The following is an 11,261-nucleotide window of genomic DNA, read 5'->3' as shown; positions in this document are numbered from 1 at the left end:
AAAGGGACCTTGTGATTAAGCCAAGGGTTTTGAATTGGGGAGATGACCCTAGGTTATCTGGATCAGCCAGTGTAACCACAGTGGTCTTTCTCAGAGGGGCAAACATGTCAAAAGCAGTTGCAGGAGGTGTGGCAATGGACGTGAGAGGTTGGAGTGATGGGAGGCAAGGGGGCGCAAGCTGAGGGAGGCTTGGCTTCTAGAAGCTGGAAAAGGCAAGGAAACATTCTCCCCTCAGTGTCCAGAAGGAGCCAGCCCCTGATGACACCTCAACTTCAGCCCATATGATTCATTTTGGACTTCTGACCTCCCGAAATCTAAGAGAATAAATTTGCATTACTATTAAGTTTGTGATAAGTTGTTACAGCATCAGTAGGAAATAAATACACCACCCTGACTCGGGGAACAAAGGTACCTTCCACATATTGTATTAGAAACATTTATTTAGAAAAAATATATTTGGTGATTAAAAGGGCTGTGGTGTAATGAGCAGGCTAGAACAGTCTCCAGCACCCCGCCCTCCAGATTCCTCTGGCTGGCTCCTCACTGCACGTGCTCCAAGTTCCAGGCCTCTAGGCACCCGTCTCAGCGGCCTCGGCTGGGTGGTAGCTGGCAGGCCCTTTGGTGCCCCTTGGATGTCTGCATGACAAGGGAGCCTCATCAGAACGCCGGCCTAGGGTGAGCCCATCTGCGTGTGACTGGCATGAAGCTGCTCTGGACTCCACGCAGGAAGTGGGGGCTGTGCCTGAGGGAGGGGTGGGTACAATACATACCTTTGCCACCTTCTCATTTGCACAAGGAAGGCGACACTGGTGATGGCAAAGAGAATGCCGAACACTAGGGCCAGGATGTCACCTGTAGGGTGAGGAGGGGCTGCCTCAGGGAGTGGAGAGGGGGCAGTGGGGCTCCTACCCTGTGTATCTCCCCATGGCCCCGGGTTCTCTAGCATATCTAGCAGACGCCAGCAGAGGGGTGGAGAGGGATACCCAAGAAGGGGTAAGACAGCCACCTTTTTCCCCCCTGAAAAATGAAGTAAAAGGGGTTGTTTGGGAAGGAGGATACTAGGAGATTTCTGGAGGTTCGTTCTGACCAACTCTTGCCCTGGGGACAATAAGGCAACGCCCCTCCTTGATCAGACACCCTCCTCACGGGGCTGGAGGTCTGTTCTGCAGAAAAGGAGAGGCAGTAGATGTGGTCCCGCCTAGCCCCCGGGACTGAGCTGTGCCTAGCGTTGTCCCCACCATCAGGAGCCAGGGAAGGGACACAGACTCACCAGCAGCGAGGCAGGAATTCAGGTGGACTGCAGAGAAAAGGAGACATTAGAGCCGGGGCTGTGACCACCAGTGAGAAAAATGAGGACACGTGGGAAGATGAGGGACTTGTGCCTGGGGGACATGGGAATACAGGACACCAGACGAACCTGCACCTGGCTCGATGGTCTGCTGCGCTTCGGCAGGGAAGGAGGCCTCAATAATCCGCCCATTCAACGGCTGCGTGGCTCGGAAGTTGAGCTGTAGCCGCAAGTCCTCAGGTCCCCACAGGGAGCCAGAGAGGGTGTGGAGCTAGGGAGGTCATTAGACAGTGGAAGGAGGGCTCACCTCATTCTATGCCCCTTTCCCCACAACCCCCACCTCCCCACATGTGCCAGCCCCACCTGCTTAGCACTCAGCCTCACTGTCTGGTTGAACACAGTCCAGATGACCCCTTGGGCACAGGGGGGTGTGGTCAGAGACCCCTCATATCGGAAGTAGCGGCTGAGGTCGGAGGGCAGCAGTGCGGACACATCCAGTCCTGGGACCCAAGTCTCTGAGTCTGCAGAAAGGACCCGTGCTAGAATCTCCTCTAGGTATCTCCCCTCCCAAGCTTTGGCGTGCAGGGATACAGTTTCATATCCCAGAAGCCAAACGGGCTCACTTCCCTGAGACCACCTCTTCACTAAATGTATCACTTCCCACAACTTCCCACAAGGCAACACAGAAGTGAAAGGCTTTGGAGCCTCATAGAGTGAGAGAATTGGTCCTTAGTTCCTCCCTCTGAGTCTTCACTCTTGGTTTGCACAGTATGATAACATGCCGGATCACAGATATAAGTTCAGAGTAAATAAAAAAAGAAAATGAGCTGAGCCCTAGCTGGTGTGGCTCAGTGGATTGAGTGCCAGCCTGTGAACCAAAGGGCCACCAGTTTGATTCCTGGTCAGGGCACATGCCTGGGTTGCAGGCCAGGTCCCCAGGAGGAGATGCATGAGAGGCAACCACACATTGATGTTTCTCTCCCTCTCTTTCTCTTTCCCTTCCTCTCTCTCTACAAATAAATAAATAAATAACAAAAGGTCCAGTAGGTGAGATTTAAAATGACCCAGAGTGACTGGGAAGGAAAAGATTTCAAAAATAAATATTTACAAATTTAAAACATTTGACACTTACAAAGAATAGACAGTTCTCAGAAAAACTTTAGCTCTCTAGACTCAACCCCTAAGTTCCAAATACTATTTCTTTTGGTCTTATTTGTTTTTTGTCTTATATTTTCTGTTTAGTTTTTGGTTTTAAACCACACAACCTGTGGGCAGAAGTTTGCCTTCTGTTCAGCTTCCTAGTTATTATCAAGATCAGAGCCACCCAGGTCGCACATCAACCGTCTCCCTGAGTGGGAGAGACCGCACCTTCATACCTTCCTCTGCAATTTCTCCCAGATGTGACACTAACTGCTCGTAGGCGCTGTTTTCCTCGGGGCCTTCCTAGGAGATGACAGGTAACATGTGTATCTAGGGCTACGTCTAGAGGCCTGAAGGTGAGGTGGGGTTCCCACAGTCCCCCCTCACTCCTCAGCTCTGACAATGCTGGGGGAACACAAAATCGTATGTATTATTATTCAAAGTCCATTTACTCTTACTCTGTGAACTAACCTAACAAGTTCACGGGCTTGTATTCAATGGCCAGTTGGAGGAGGCGGAAGGCGGGCCGCTGGGGTACAAGGCCCCCACGGCCTGGGCCCCGCTCCAGAAAGCCGTAATGACTGTTGTATTCATGTTACCTCCGCATCCACCTTAATAATCCGTGTGTTTGCCTTTGGGAGCAAGGACATGTTATTTCCAAGGCACTTCTCTGAACTTTGTGCTTTGAGACTGGCATTACGGAGTCAGGTCAAGAGCGAGCCCAGCAGGTGTCCCGTCATTCCTCCACTTACTGGCGTCCTTTGATCAGTGTGTGTAGCCTTGATCATTACAGGTCCGAAGAGGACTCTAAGTGTTTCTCTAGACTTTATTCCATTTCACAAAGGGGATGTTATTGTTACAGGACCATGCAAGAAATGACTCTTCCTCATAGCCCCTTTATCACACCCGTCATTCCTTCCCTGAGTGGGCGGAGTTCTGTGTCTCGCGCATACCATCTCTCTGCCCCGAGCACCTCCTTTTCTTCCCCACTGGTGACGTCTTCAGGTTTCACCTCCTCTGAGAAGACCTCCCTGATCACCTCTTCTCCTCTGTCTGTATGTCTACCCTATCAGACTCCTTCACAGGCTGTGGGCTCCTCAGAGACCAGGAGCCACGGTTTCTGAATCCCCTTTGAGGCCCAGTGCTGCCCTCACAGGGGGTGTTGAATGAATTAACTGATGAGTGAATGAGGATGAGCAGGTGCCAGGGTGAGTGTGCTGGGACAGGTCTCTGGGGGCAAGACACACTGAGCCCCGGGGCGGTGGGGGAATGTCCAGGGCGGGTACCTCCAGGAAGGCAGCCAACACCGCCAGGCCTCCTGGGCGCCTCAAGGCCTCGTCAACTTCGGCAAATGCAGTGCTGAGGTGAACCACGTGTATCTGGAGAGAACAGGGGAGTAGAAATGAGCAAGATCCCCTCCTCCTGAGCCCCCTTGGCCCCTCTGTGGACAGCTGCGCACTCACCTCGCCAGGGAAACGGTGGCCGCCAATCGTGTGTTCCGAGCCTGGCCGACCCGCAGACCCCCAGTGCAGATGCAACTGCATGGCCCGGTACTCCCGCCCGGGACCCAGGGCCGTCACCAGCCCGGGAGGCAGAGTCAACTGCACTGCAGTGGAGGGAGGGGGGGGGGGGATTGGGGTGAGCCAGGGAGGCGGATCCCGCCCTGCCGCGCCCCTGGAGCCAAACTACCTCCAAGCATCTCCGGGACAGTCCCGCCTCCCAAGGCCCCTTCGGGTCTGCAGGGAGCATCCACCCCTTCCTTGGTGCTGCGCCCTGAGACCGCCTCACCCGTGTGGCCGTTGTTGCGGAGGCGCAGGTTTGGAAGTGGCGGGAGCTCAAAGCCAAGGAGTTCTAGGGGTCGCAGGGCCGGGCAAAATGCAGTGAGCTCGGGGCGGATATCCACTGGGGACTGGTAGCGGTCTGCGCAGGCTGGGGACACCTGGGGCCAGGGCGGGCCGCCTGTGGTGTGACAGCCCGGACAGGAAGGTGATCAGATCCGGAACTTTAAGGGATGCAGGATAGAAAAGGTGAAGAGGTGGAGTCTGAGGGCACTGGGCAGGAAATAAAACCAGGAAAGTGCACACAGAGATACGTAGCTGGCCACGTTGGGGGACTGGCAGACGTGGATGTGTTGGGGGGGGGGCGGGGGGCGGAGGGGAGTGGGGATGCCTAGGGTTCAGGGATGGTTGGGGACAGAGGAGCAGAGCTGGGTGCCCAGACTGGATGGTTGTCTCACCTCCATAGCGCCAATGACTGTGGCCATCCCCTGCACAAATGAGAAGGATTAGGATCTGGTCGTTGAGCCCAGGCCCTCCCGGGTGGTCAGAACGAGGTGGGCGCTCCCCTCACTGTCAGGGCTTCACAAACTCGGATGCCCCACGGGGCATCGCAGATAGCAGAAACGCCTGACGCTGGCCAGGTGCACGGCACAACAGAATGCAGCCAAACACACCACCACAGCGTGGTGGGCCACGCAGAGGCCCCACTGACTGTGGAGACAGCAGTTTGCATCCACTGTGTTAGTAAACAGGTGACAGCCTCAGCTCCTGGCCCAATCAGTAAAGCATCCTTCCTTTCTCCCTTGCCTGTCCCTCCTCTCCACTCATCCCTCTTCCATTTCTGGTTTCCAAACTCTTCCCCAGAGTTCCTGGTTTGGAAGTCAGGACACCGGGGCCCCCCTCCTGGCTGTCTCCTCCTTCCTGGGTCTGTTTTTTTCACCTGTAAACTGACGAAGAGGTGAACTCCTCCTCAGCTGAGCAGGTGAGCCCTTCCTGCTCTCCCTCTGGTGCCCCATCTTTCCTCTTCTCGTCCGTCACACTCTTACTTCTGCCCATGTTTGTGCTCCACATTCCTGATCTCTTTCTCCTCTCCAACCTTCCTCTTTCTTTCCCGCCTCTTCCCACCTCTTCCAACTCATCTCTCTCCATCATGCCCCATTGTTGTGTCCCCATCCATCCCTTTCCAGCTCCGAAGGAGGGGAAGGATCTAGTAGCACAAAAGCCCCTAGGGGTGGGAAAGGCTGCTGTCAGAGTTCCGTCCGTCTCCTTTCCCTCCCCAGATAACCCCTGCCTGGGCTGGGGATTTAGTGAAAGGAGACACAAACCTCCTGGAGCCTCGACGTGGAGGGCTGCTGACCACTTACCTTTGTGGTTCCGTTCAGCATTGTTCTGGGGCACGTGAGTGTCACCGGGAGCCTTAGGGGTGGGTAGATCCTCTATCTTCAGAGAGTCCTCCTCCTCCTCCGTTTCAGTCTTCATTCCAGGTGAGTCCTCCTCTGCAGCGGGATCCTCTTCACTGGGCAGGTCCTCCTCGCCCAGTGGATCCTCTTCTGCAGATGAATCTCCTCCCACGGAGGGAGTCCCCTGCATCCGGGATAGGCTCTGGGGATGGGCAGGCACCAAGAGCAGCAGTAACAGCAGCAGCTGCACACTGGGACCTGGAGCAGGGGCTGAGATCAACGGGGGGAGCCAGGGGCTGGGGCACAGGAGAGCCATGTGGCTGACTGTACAGTGTCCCGGACACAGTGTGTACGGGCTGTACGTGCATTGGAAACAGGAGCTGAGTGGGGGAGGAGCGAACCTGGAGGGGAACAGGCTGACTCACAAAGTGCTTTTTTGTAGAGATGGAGCCAAAGTCCCTCGGGTCTCTCTGGCCCTTTGCCACCTCCCTGATACCAGGGTGGCGTGGGGGCCGGTTTGTGTGCAGGCACAAGGTTATCGGGGTCATGGGCTCAGCCTGGAACCCAAAGCACCACCTGGCACTGCACAGGTTTTCCCTGGCACCCGCCGGCTGCCTGCCAGCCAGTCTCAGCTAACCTGGCCTGCTTCCCAGCCCCAGGCAGGGAAGGGGAAAGACGGGGAGCTGAGGCCCCATGTCCTCTGGCTGAGAGGGGAGCAGGCAGCCCATGTGTTGCACCCCGTGCCCAGTCAGGGGTAGGGCAAGCCACTGCAGGAGCTTGGGGAGAGGGGTGTGTGGGTAGGTGGGAGGTGAATTCGAGTATGAATAGAAAACTGAGTATATGTATGTGAGGGGCTCTGATGGGTTCAAAGTAAATTAACTTTTCATCATATTATACGTCTGCTCAAAAACCTTCGCTGACTCCCCACTGCCCACCAGAGTGTCTTTCAGCTGCCCACCTTCTCCCTCTAGTTGGCTTCCACGTCCCTTCAAAATCTTGCCCAAGAGACCTTCCCCTCTTATCTCTTCCTACTGCCCCTCATGCTCCAGCCAGATTAAACCATTCCTTTCCCCCAAACCTCTGCCCATCTTCATTCATCTAGTTCTCACTGCTGGGAATGCGTTCACTCTAATAGGCCACAAATATCTATTTGGGATCTACCGTACACCAGGCACCAGGCTAGAGGTACAGCTGCTGCTCTGGGGAGCTCGTGGTCTAGGGAGCAAGGGCCAACACTGCCATAAGATTTCGGAGAGACAGATGAACTCTGTCTCAGAGAGTAATACAGACGTAGGCGAATTTGGCCGGGGCTGTGAAAAGTAGCAGTTCAACTTGGTAAAAACAATGGGGAGAATGGTATTTTGGGCAAAGGGGAGGCATCAAATATTTTGAGCAGGAGAATGACAGAATCCAGTTCCCATATTAGTTCATCCTGAGGGCTGGTGTGGAGCATGGATTGGAGGGGGGAGAACGGGTGCTAGGAGATGAGTGAGGGGGCCCCAAGTATAGGCTTGGGGTTCCCAGTCTCTGCCTATTCACTTAATGAACATTTATTGAACCTCCTCCAATCCTCTAGGTGTGGTTCTAGGCCCTCGGGATACAGCACTGGACTGGAGGACACCACACATTGTAGTAAGTAAGGCCCCTGTGGCTTTGACAAACCAGGACAGAGTAAGACCATCTCAGGAGGCTGGTGTCCGGAACTAACATTCAGTAGGTACACATCTGTATGGTTGTATGTGTTCATTAAATATATGGATATATTTCACCCTGATTGGATAGCTCAGTTGATTAGAGCATCATCCCCATATGCCAAGGTTGCAGGTTTGATCCCTGATCAGAGCACATAAAAGAATCAACAATTGAATGCATAACTGTTATGAACTAAATATATCTTTCTCTCTCCCTGCCCCCTCCCTCTCTCTCTAAAGATCAATAAATAAAAAATTTTAAATATGTACGAGGCCTACCCAGAAAGTATCCAGCCATGTACTATGAAAAGTTGAAACATTTATTGAAAAAGATACAAGAAACATTGTATATAGGACAATGACACCTCAGTCCCCTTCAAAGTAGACAGACACCCTGGGACCTCACGTAATTCTCCCAATAGCCATCAGCTCCCTGGCATATTTTCCTAATTCTCATTAACATTCTGAAATCTCTTCCCTTTCAAAGGCGATTTTAGTTTTGGAAGAGGAACAAAGTCACAGGGCACCAAATCTGGGCTGTAGGGGGGCTGAGTCACCTGGGTGACTTGATGTTTTGCCAAAAACTCTGAACAAGATGTGATGCATGAGTGGGCACATTGTAATGAAGCTCTCAATCGCCAGTTGCCCATAACTGTGGCCTTCTGAATCATCCAAATAGTTTCTGCAGAGCAATGTTCAAGCTTAATGCAAAATTTGATGCAGATTCGTTGCTCTACTTACTCAGTCGTTTTGAATGCAGTAGCCACACAGTACCACCCCCACTGACCAGTACAGTGAAGTCATCATTGTTCATACATGCACATTCCAGTCCACTCTCCTTGGCTGCCAAGTTACATAGATGTCATGCAAACATTTCTCATTATATTAACAATGGTTGGACTTTTTCCATACAGACTTTGTATATTGAAATATTCTTAATTCTGTTGGTAACTAGCCCCTCACTCCAGGGTGCTCTTGCTCCCCCAGCTCCTTCCTGAGGACTCTCCCTACCTCCTCCTGACCTCTTACCCAAAGAGGTAAAGAGGCACAGCAGGGGCCCCGGAGCACAACTTGAATGCCTCAGCCAGCTTTCACTCTGGTGGATCAGTGCTTTGTGTGCCCACTACCATGTTAAATAGTTTTACTACATTCCCTGTCTAAATCCTCTCTATTATTTAAGACTCAGCTCAAACGCCACTTCATCCAGGAAGTCCTTCTTGACTAACGCTGCACCATAGGAAGAGATGGCTGGCGTCTCAGCCACCACAGTGCTTTGCCTGCCCTTACTAGTAACCTTGCCTACCATCTAATCCATATTAGGATGATTTATGACATTTTATCTGTTCCAATAGCCTTGAGCTCCATAAGGACAGGGTCCAGGATTTGATCGATTGAGTCATTCTTTTATTCAACAGCCATTACTAAACATTTTCTCTCTGCAGATCACCTTGCCTGGACTTGAGAAAAACCAAATTGACTAAGCTAACTTCCTTGCTCTCAGGGAACTTTGTCAATGACCTGTGCATGCTGGACCATGTTCTGGGAGCCTGACATCACATTTTTATTGTACCCCAAAATACCTTCCTTGTTAGTGACTACCATACTGTAAACCAAAATTTATATGGCTGAACAACAGCTGTCCTCAAAACAGTCATTTAGAAGGTCATTAGCCTAACCATCTAGGTTGCCATTTCTGAAGCCAAATTAAGAGCCATCTGTCCATAGCAATCTGACTCAGTGTGTGCCCTGGGTGGCCAGCTCATTGACTTGGTCCACTGTGTTGTCAGCATGTTGGTAGGACCCTGGCACATGGAAGGCCCACAGTAATATCTAAATTGGATGGACCTGGACAAGACAGAATGTGTTAACAAGTAATCTAGTTGAGGTAGAAGGGGTTATGGGAAGTGCGGGAGGCAGAAGCACCATGCTAACTGGAGCCTGGGGTCCTTATGTCTGCACATCTTCCTCCAACACCAGTCCCAGCTTTATGTCCTTTTCCCTTTTTCCAAATATCCTGACTGTTTCCATCTTTGTCCTTTTTAAGTCTCTGTCAGGATCTCTTTGTACACTTCGCTGTGTCCCTCTGTATGTCCACCCATCCCCCTACCCTGCTGTTTCCTCTCAGCATTTCAGAGTCCGGGTTGGCATCCGGGTGCAGGTCTCTCTTTGTTCCAGCTCCCTAACTTTCCACATACCATTCTGGCGGTGCTGCCTCTTTCTCGAGCTCTCTGTCTCTGCGCATGCCTGTGCGTTTGGTCTGGGTGGGGAATGTGGACTCTGACCCTGACACACCTTTGCAGCTGGGAGTCTGCCAAACCCCAAAACAGGTTTGAGCTTCAGAGTCTTGTTCCTTAGCCTCTCCAGGTGGGGACAGAGTGTACTCAGGAGTGACTGACAGGGCACTGCCATCTGGGGCACGACCTTAACACCAAAGTCTTTGGTTATTAGGGTCTCTTTCTTTTCCAGGGTTGCAGAGTAGGCATCTATTTGATGTACTTGCTCATGGGTGGGAGGAGAAATAGCCCCCTACTCCCCAGCCATTGATTGGAAGCACAGACAGATCAAAGTTCTTCTGGGGCCTGGAGGCTGACCTGTAGCTCTGGCACACCTCCCCACCTGTGTTGGTTTCCTAGGACTTCTGTGACAAATACCACAGACTGAGCAGCTTAGAGCAACAGAATTTTTTCTCTCACAATTCTGGTGTCTAGGAATCTGAAATCAAGGTGTTGGCAGGGCTCTGCCCCTCCTAAAGGCTTTTGAGCCTCTTCTGGCCTCTGCTGGCTCCAGGAATACCTTGGCTTCTGGCTGCATAACTCCAGTCTCTGCCTCCAACTTCACATGGCCTTTTCCTCTTGCCCCTGTCTCTCCACTGAGTCTGTCTCTCTCTCCCTCCCTCCTGCTCTCTTTTATTATAAGGGAGGGTTAGGGTTGGGAAGGGAGGGAGAAAGAAAGGGAGAGAAACATTATTGTGTGAGAGAGACATGCATCGGTTGCCTCTCACATGCTCCCAACGAGGGACCTACCCTGACTGGGAATCAAACCGGTAACCTTTAGATTTGCAGGTTGGCAGTCAGCCCACTGAGCCACAACAGCCAGGTCTCCACTGGGTGTTGTTTTCAACTGCCGTGCCTGGTGTCAGAAGCTGTAACCCCCATGGCTAAGGCTGAGTAAAAAGACCTTGGGACCATAAGCCACTGAAGAGATAAAGCTTATCTTCCTGGAAGGATTGTCACCTCTGCTCCCTTTTACTTCACCCTGCTTGACCCCAGGTGGATGACTGATTAGCCAATGATGGGTAAGTTTCTTCAAGGGAGGGACAATCTAAGACAGGCACGGTCATGAAGGGGCCCTCAGGGAAGGACTTGGGGGGGCTATAGAAAAAGGGGGTGATGGACCCTCACCCCTCAGCTTTGACATAGCCTGAGTCCTCATTCTGTCTGCAAGAAGTCTCCTAACCTCTTGGCTGCCTTACTTTCCCTGCCTGACTTAAGCCTGAAACAATGCCGGAGGACAGTGCAGCCCTAGGCAGGAACAGGCAGTTCACTGGGGGCAATCAGGCCTAGGAAAGTGCATAAAATCCTGTGAAACCTGCTTTGCTAAGAATGTCCTCAATTTTCTGATAAGGGTCCAAGCATGAAATGAGTTTGTTTCCCAAAATTTTATGGCCCTTTAGCTAACTGACCCTGACTCAGAAGAAGCCCTCATAGTTCTTTGAATGTTATCTATTGTTTAATCATTGCTGCCTGACAGTGATGAATGAGGACCTTCCTTGATGTAATGCTCCCAGAAAGCAATGAACGCCTGTCCAGGCAAGGGTCGGGGTGCTCTCTCACTCAGAGAGTGGCCATGCTGTCCCTTTTCTCCACCGAACTTCCACAGTCCATGTGAATTTGTTCATCGCATCCACAACATCACAGACACCGCTGGCCAGAGTCCGTATCAGGGTGTCTCATTGAGAAACATG

At 52.1% G+C, this 11,261-nt stretch overlaps 1 protein-coding gene across 3 annotated transcripts; it reads right to left on the bottom strand.

Moving 5' to 3' along the window:
* Positions 1-448: 448 nt before the first annotated feature.
* On the bottom strand, positions 449-6,155 carry CA9 (carbonic anhydrase 9). 3 transcript variants are annotated; one of them, XM_036021899.1, is made up of 11 exons: positions 5,571-6,133; positions 4,665-4,694; positions 4,217-4,387; positions 3,892-4,034; positions 3,715-3,807; positions 2,665-2,731; positions 1,652-1,809; positions 1,409-1,559; positions 1,271-1,297; positions 771-852; positions 449-636 (listed from the first exon to the last, which is right to left on the bottom strand). In XM_036021899.1, the coding sequence occupies exons 1-11, from the start codon at positions 5,920-5,922 to the stop codon at positions 570-572; spliced, it is 1,341 nt and encodes a 446-aa protein (XP_035877792.1). In that variant the 5' UTR covers positions 5,923-6,133; the 3' UTR covers positions 449-569. The 3 variants fall into 3 exon arrangements, with proteins under 3 accessions (XP_035877792.1, XP_035877793.1, XP_035877794.1); XM_036021900.1 differs by having other exon boundaries at positions 1,424-1,559; positions 5,571-6,124; XM_036021901.1 differs by lacking the exons at positions 1,409-1,559; positions 1,652-1,809 and having other exon boundaries at positions 5,571-6,155.
* Positions 6,156-11,261: the final 5,106 nt, after the last annotated feature.

Source organism: Phyllostomus discolor, chromosome 3 (assembly GCF_004126475.2).
Source record: "Phyllostomus discolor isolate MPI-MPIP mPhyDis1 chromosome 3, mPhyDis1.pri.v3, whole genome shotgun sequence".
In the NCBI taxonomy this organism is placed as follows: domain Eukaryota; kingdom Metazoa; phylum Chordata; class Mammalia; order Chiroptera; family Phyllostomidae; genus Phyllostomus; species Phyllostomus discolor.
The sequence above is the reverse complement of the archived record's forward strand: the minus strand, read 5'-3'. Positions and strand labels throughout refer to the sequence as shown.

Bases quoted from the DNA above. Each gene is read 5' to 3' on its own strand.
- CA9 (XM_036021899.1), bottom strand. From the start codon at position 5,922: ATGGCTCTCCTGTGCCCCAGCCCCTGGCTCCCCCCGTTGATCTCAGCC. The intron at 4,035-4,216 runs GTGAGGCGGTCT...CCTCCACTGCAG, and splicing joins CCGCAACAACGGCCACACGG to TGCAGTTGACTCTGCCTCCC. The intron at 3,808-3,891 runs GTGAGTGCGCAG...TGTTCTCTCCAG, and splicing joins GCCACCGTTTCCCTGGCGAG to ATACACGTGGTTCACCTCAG.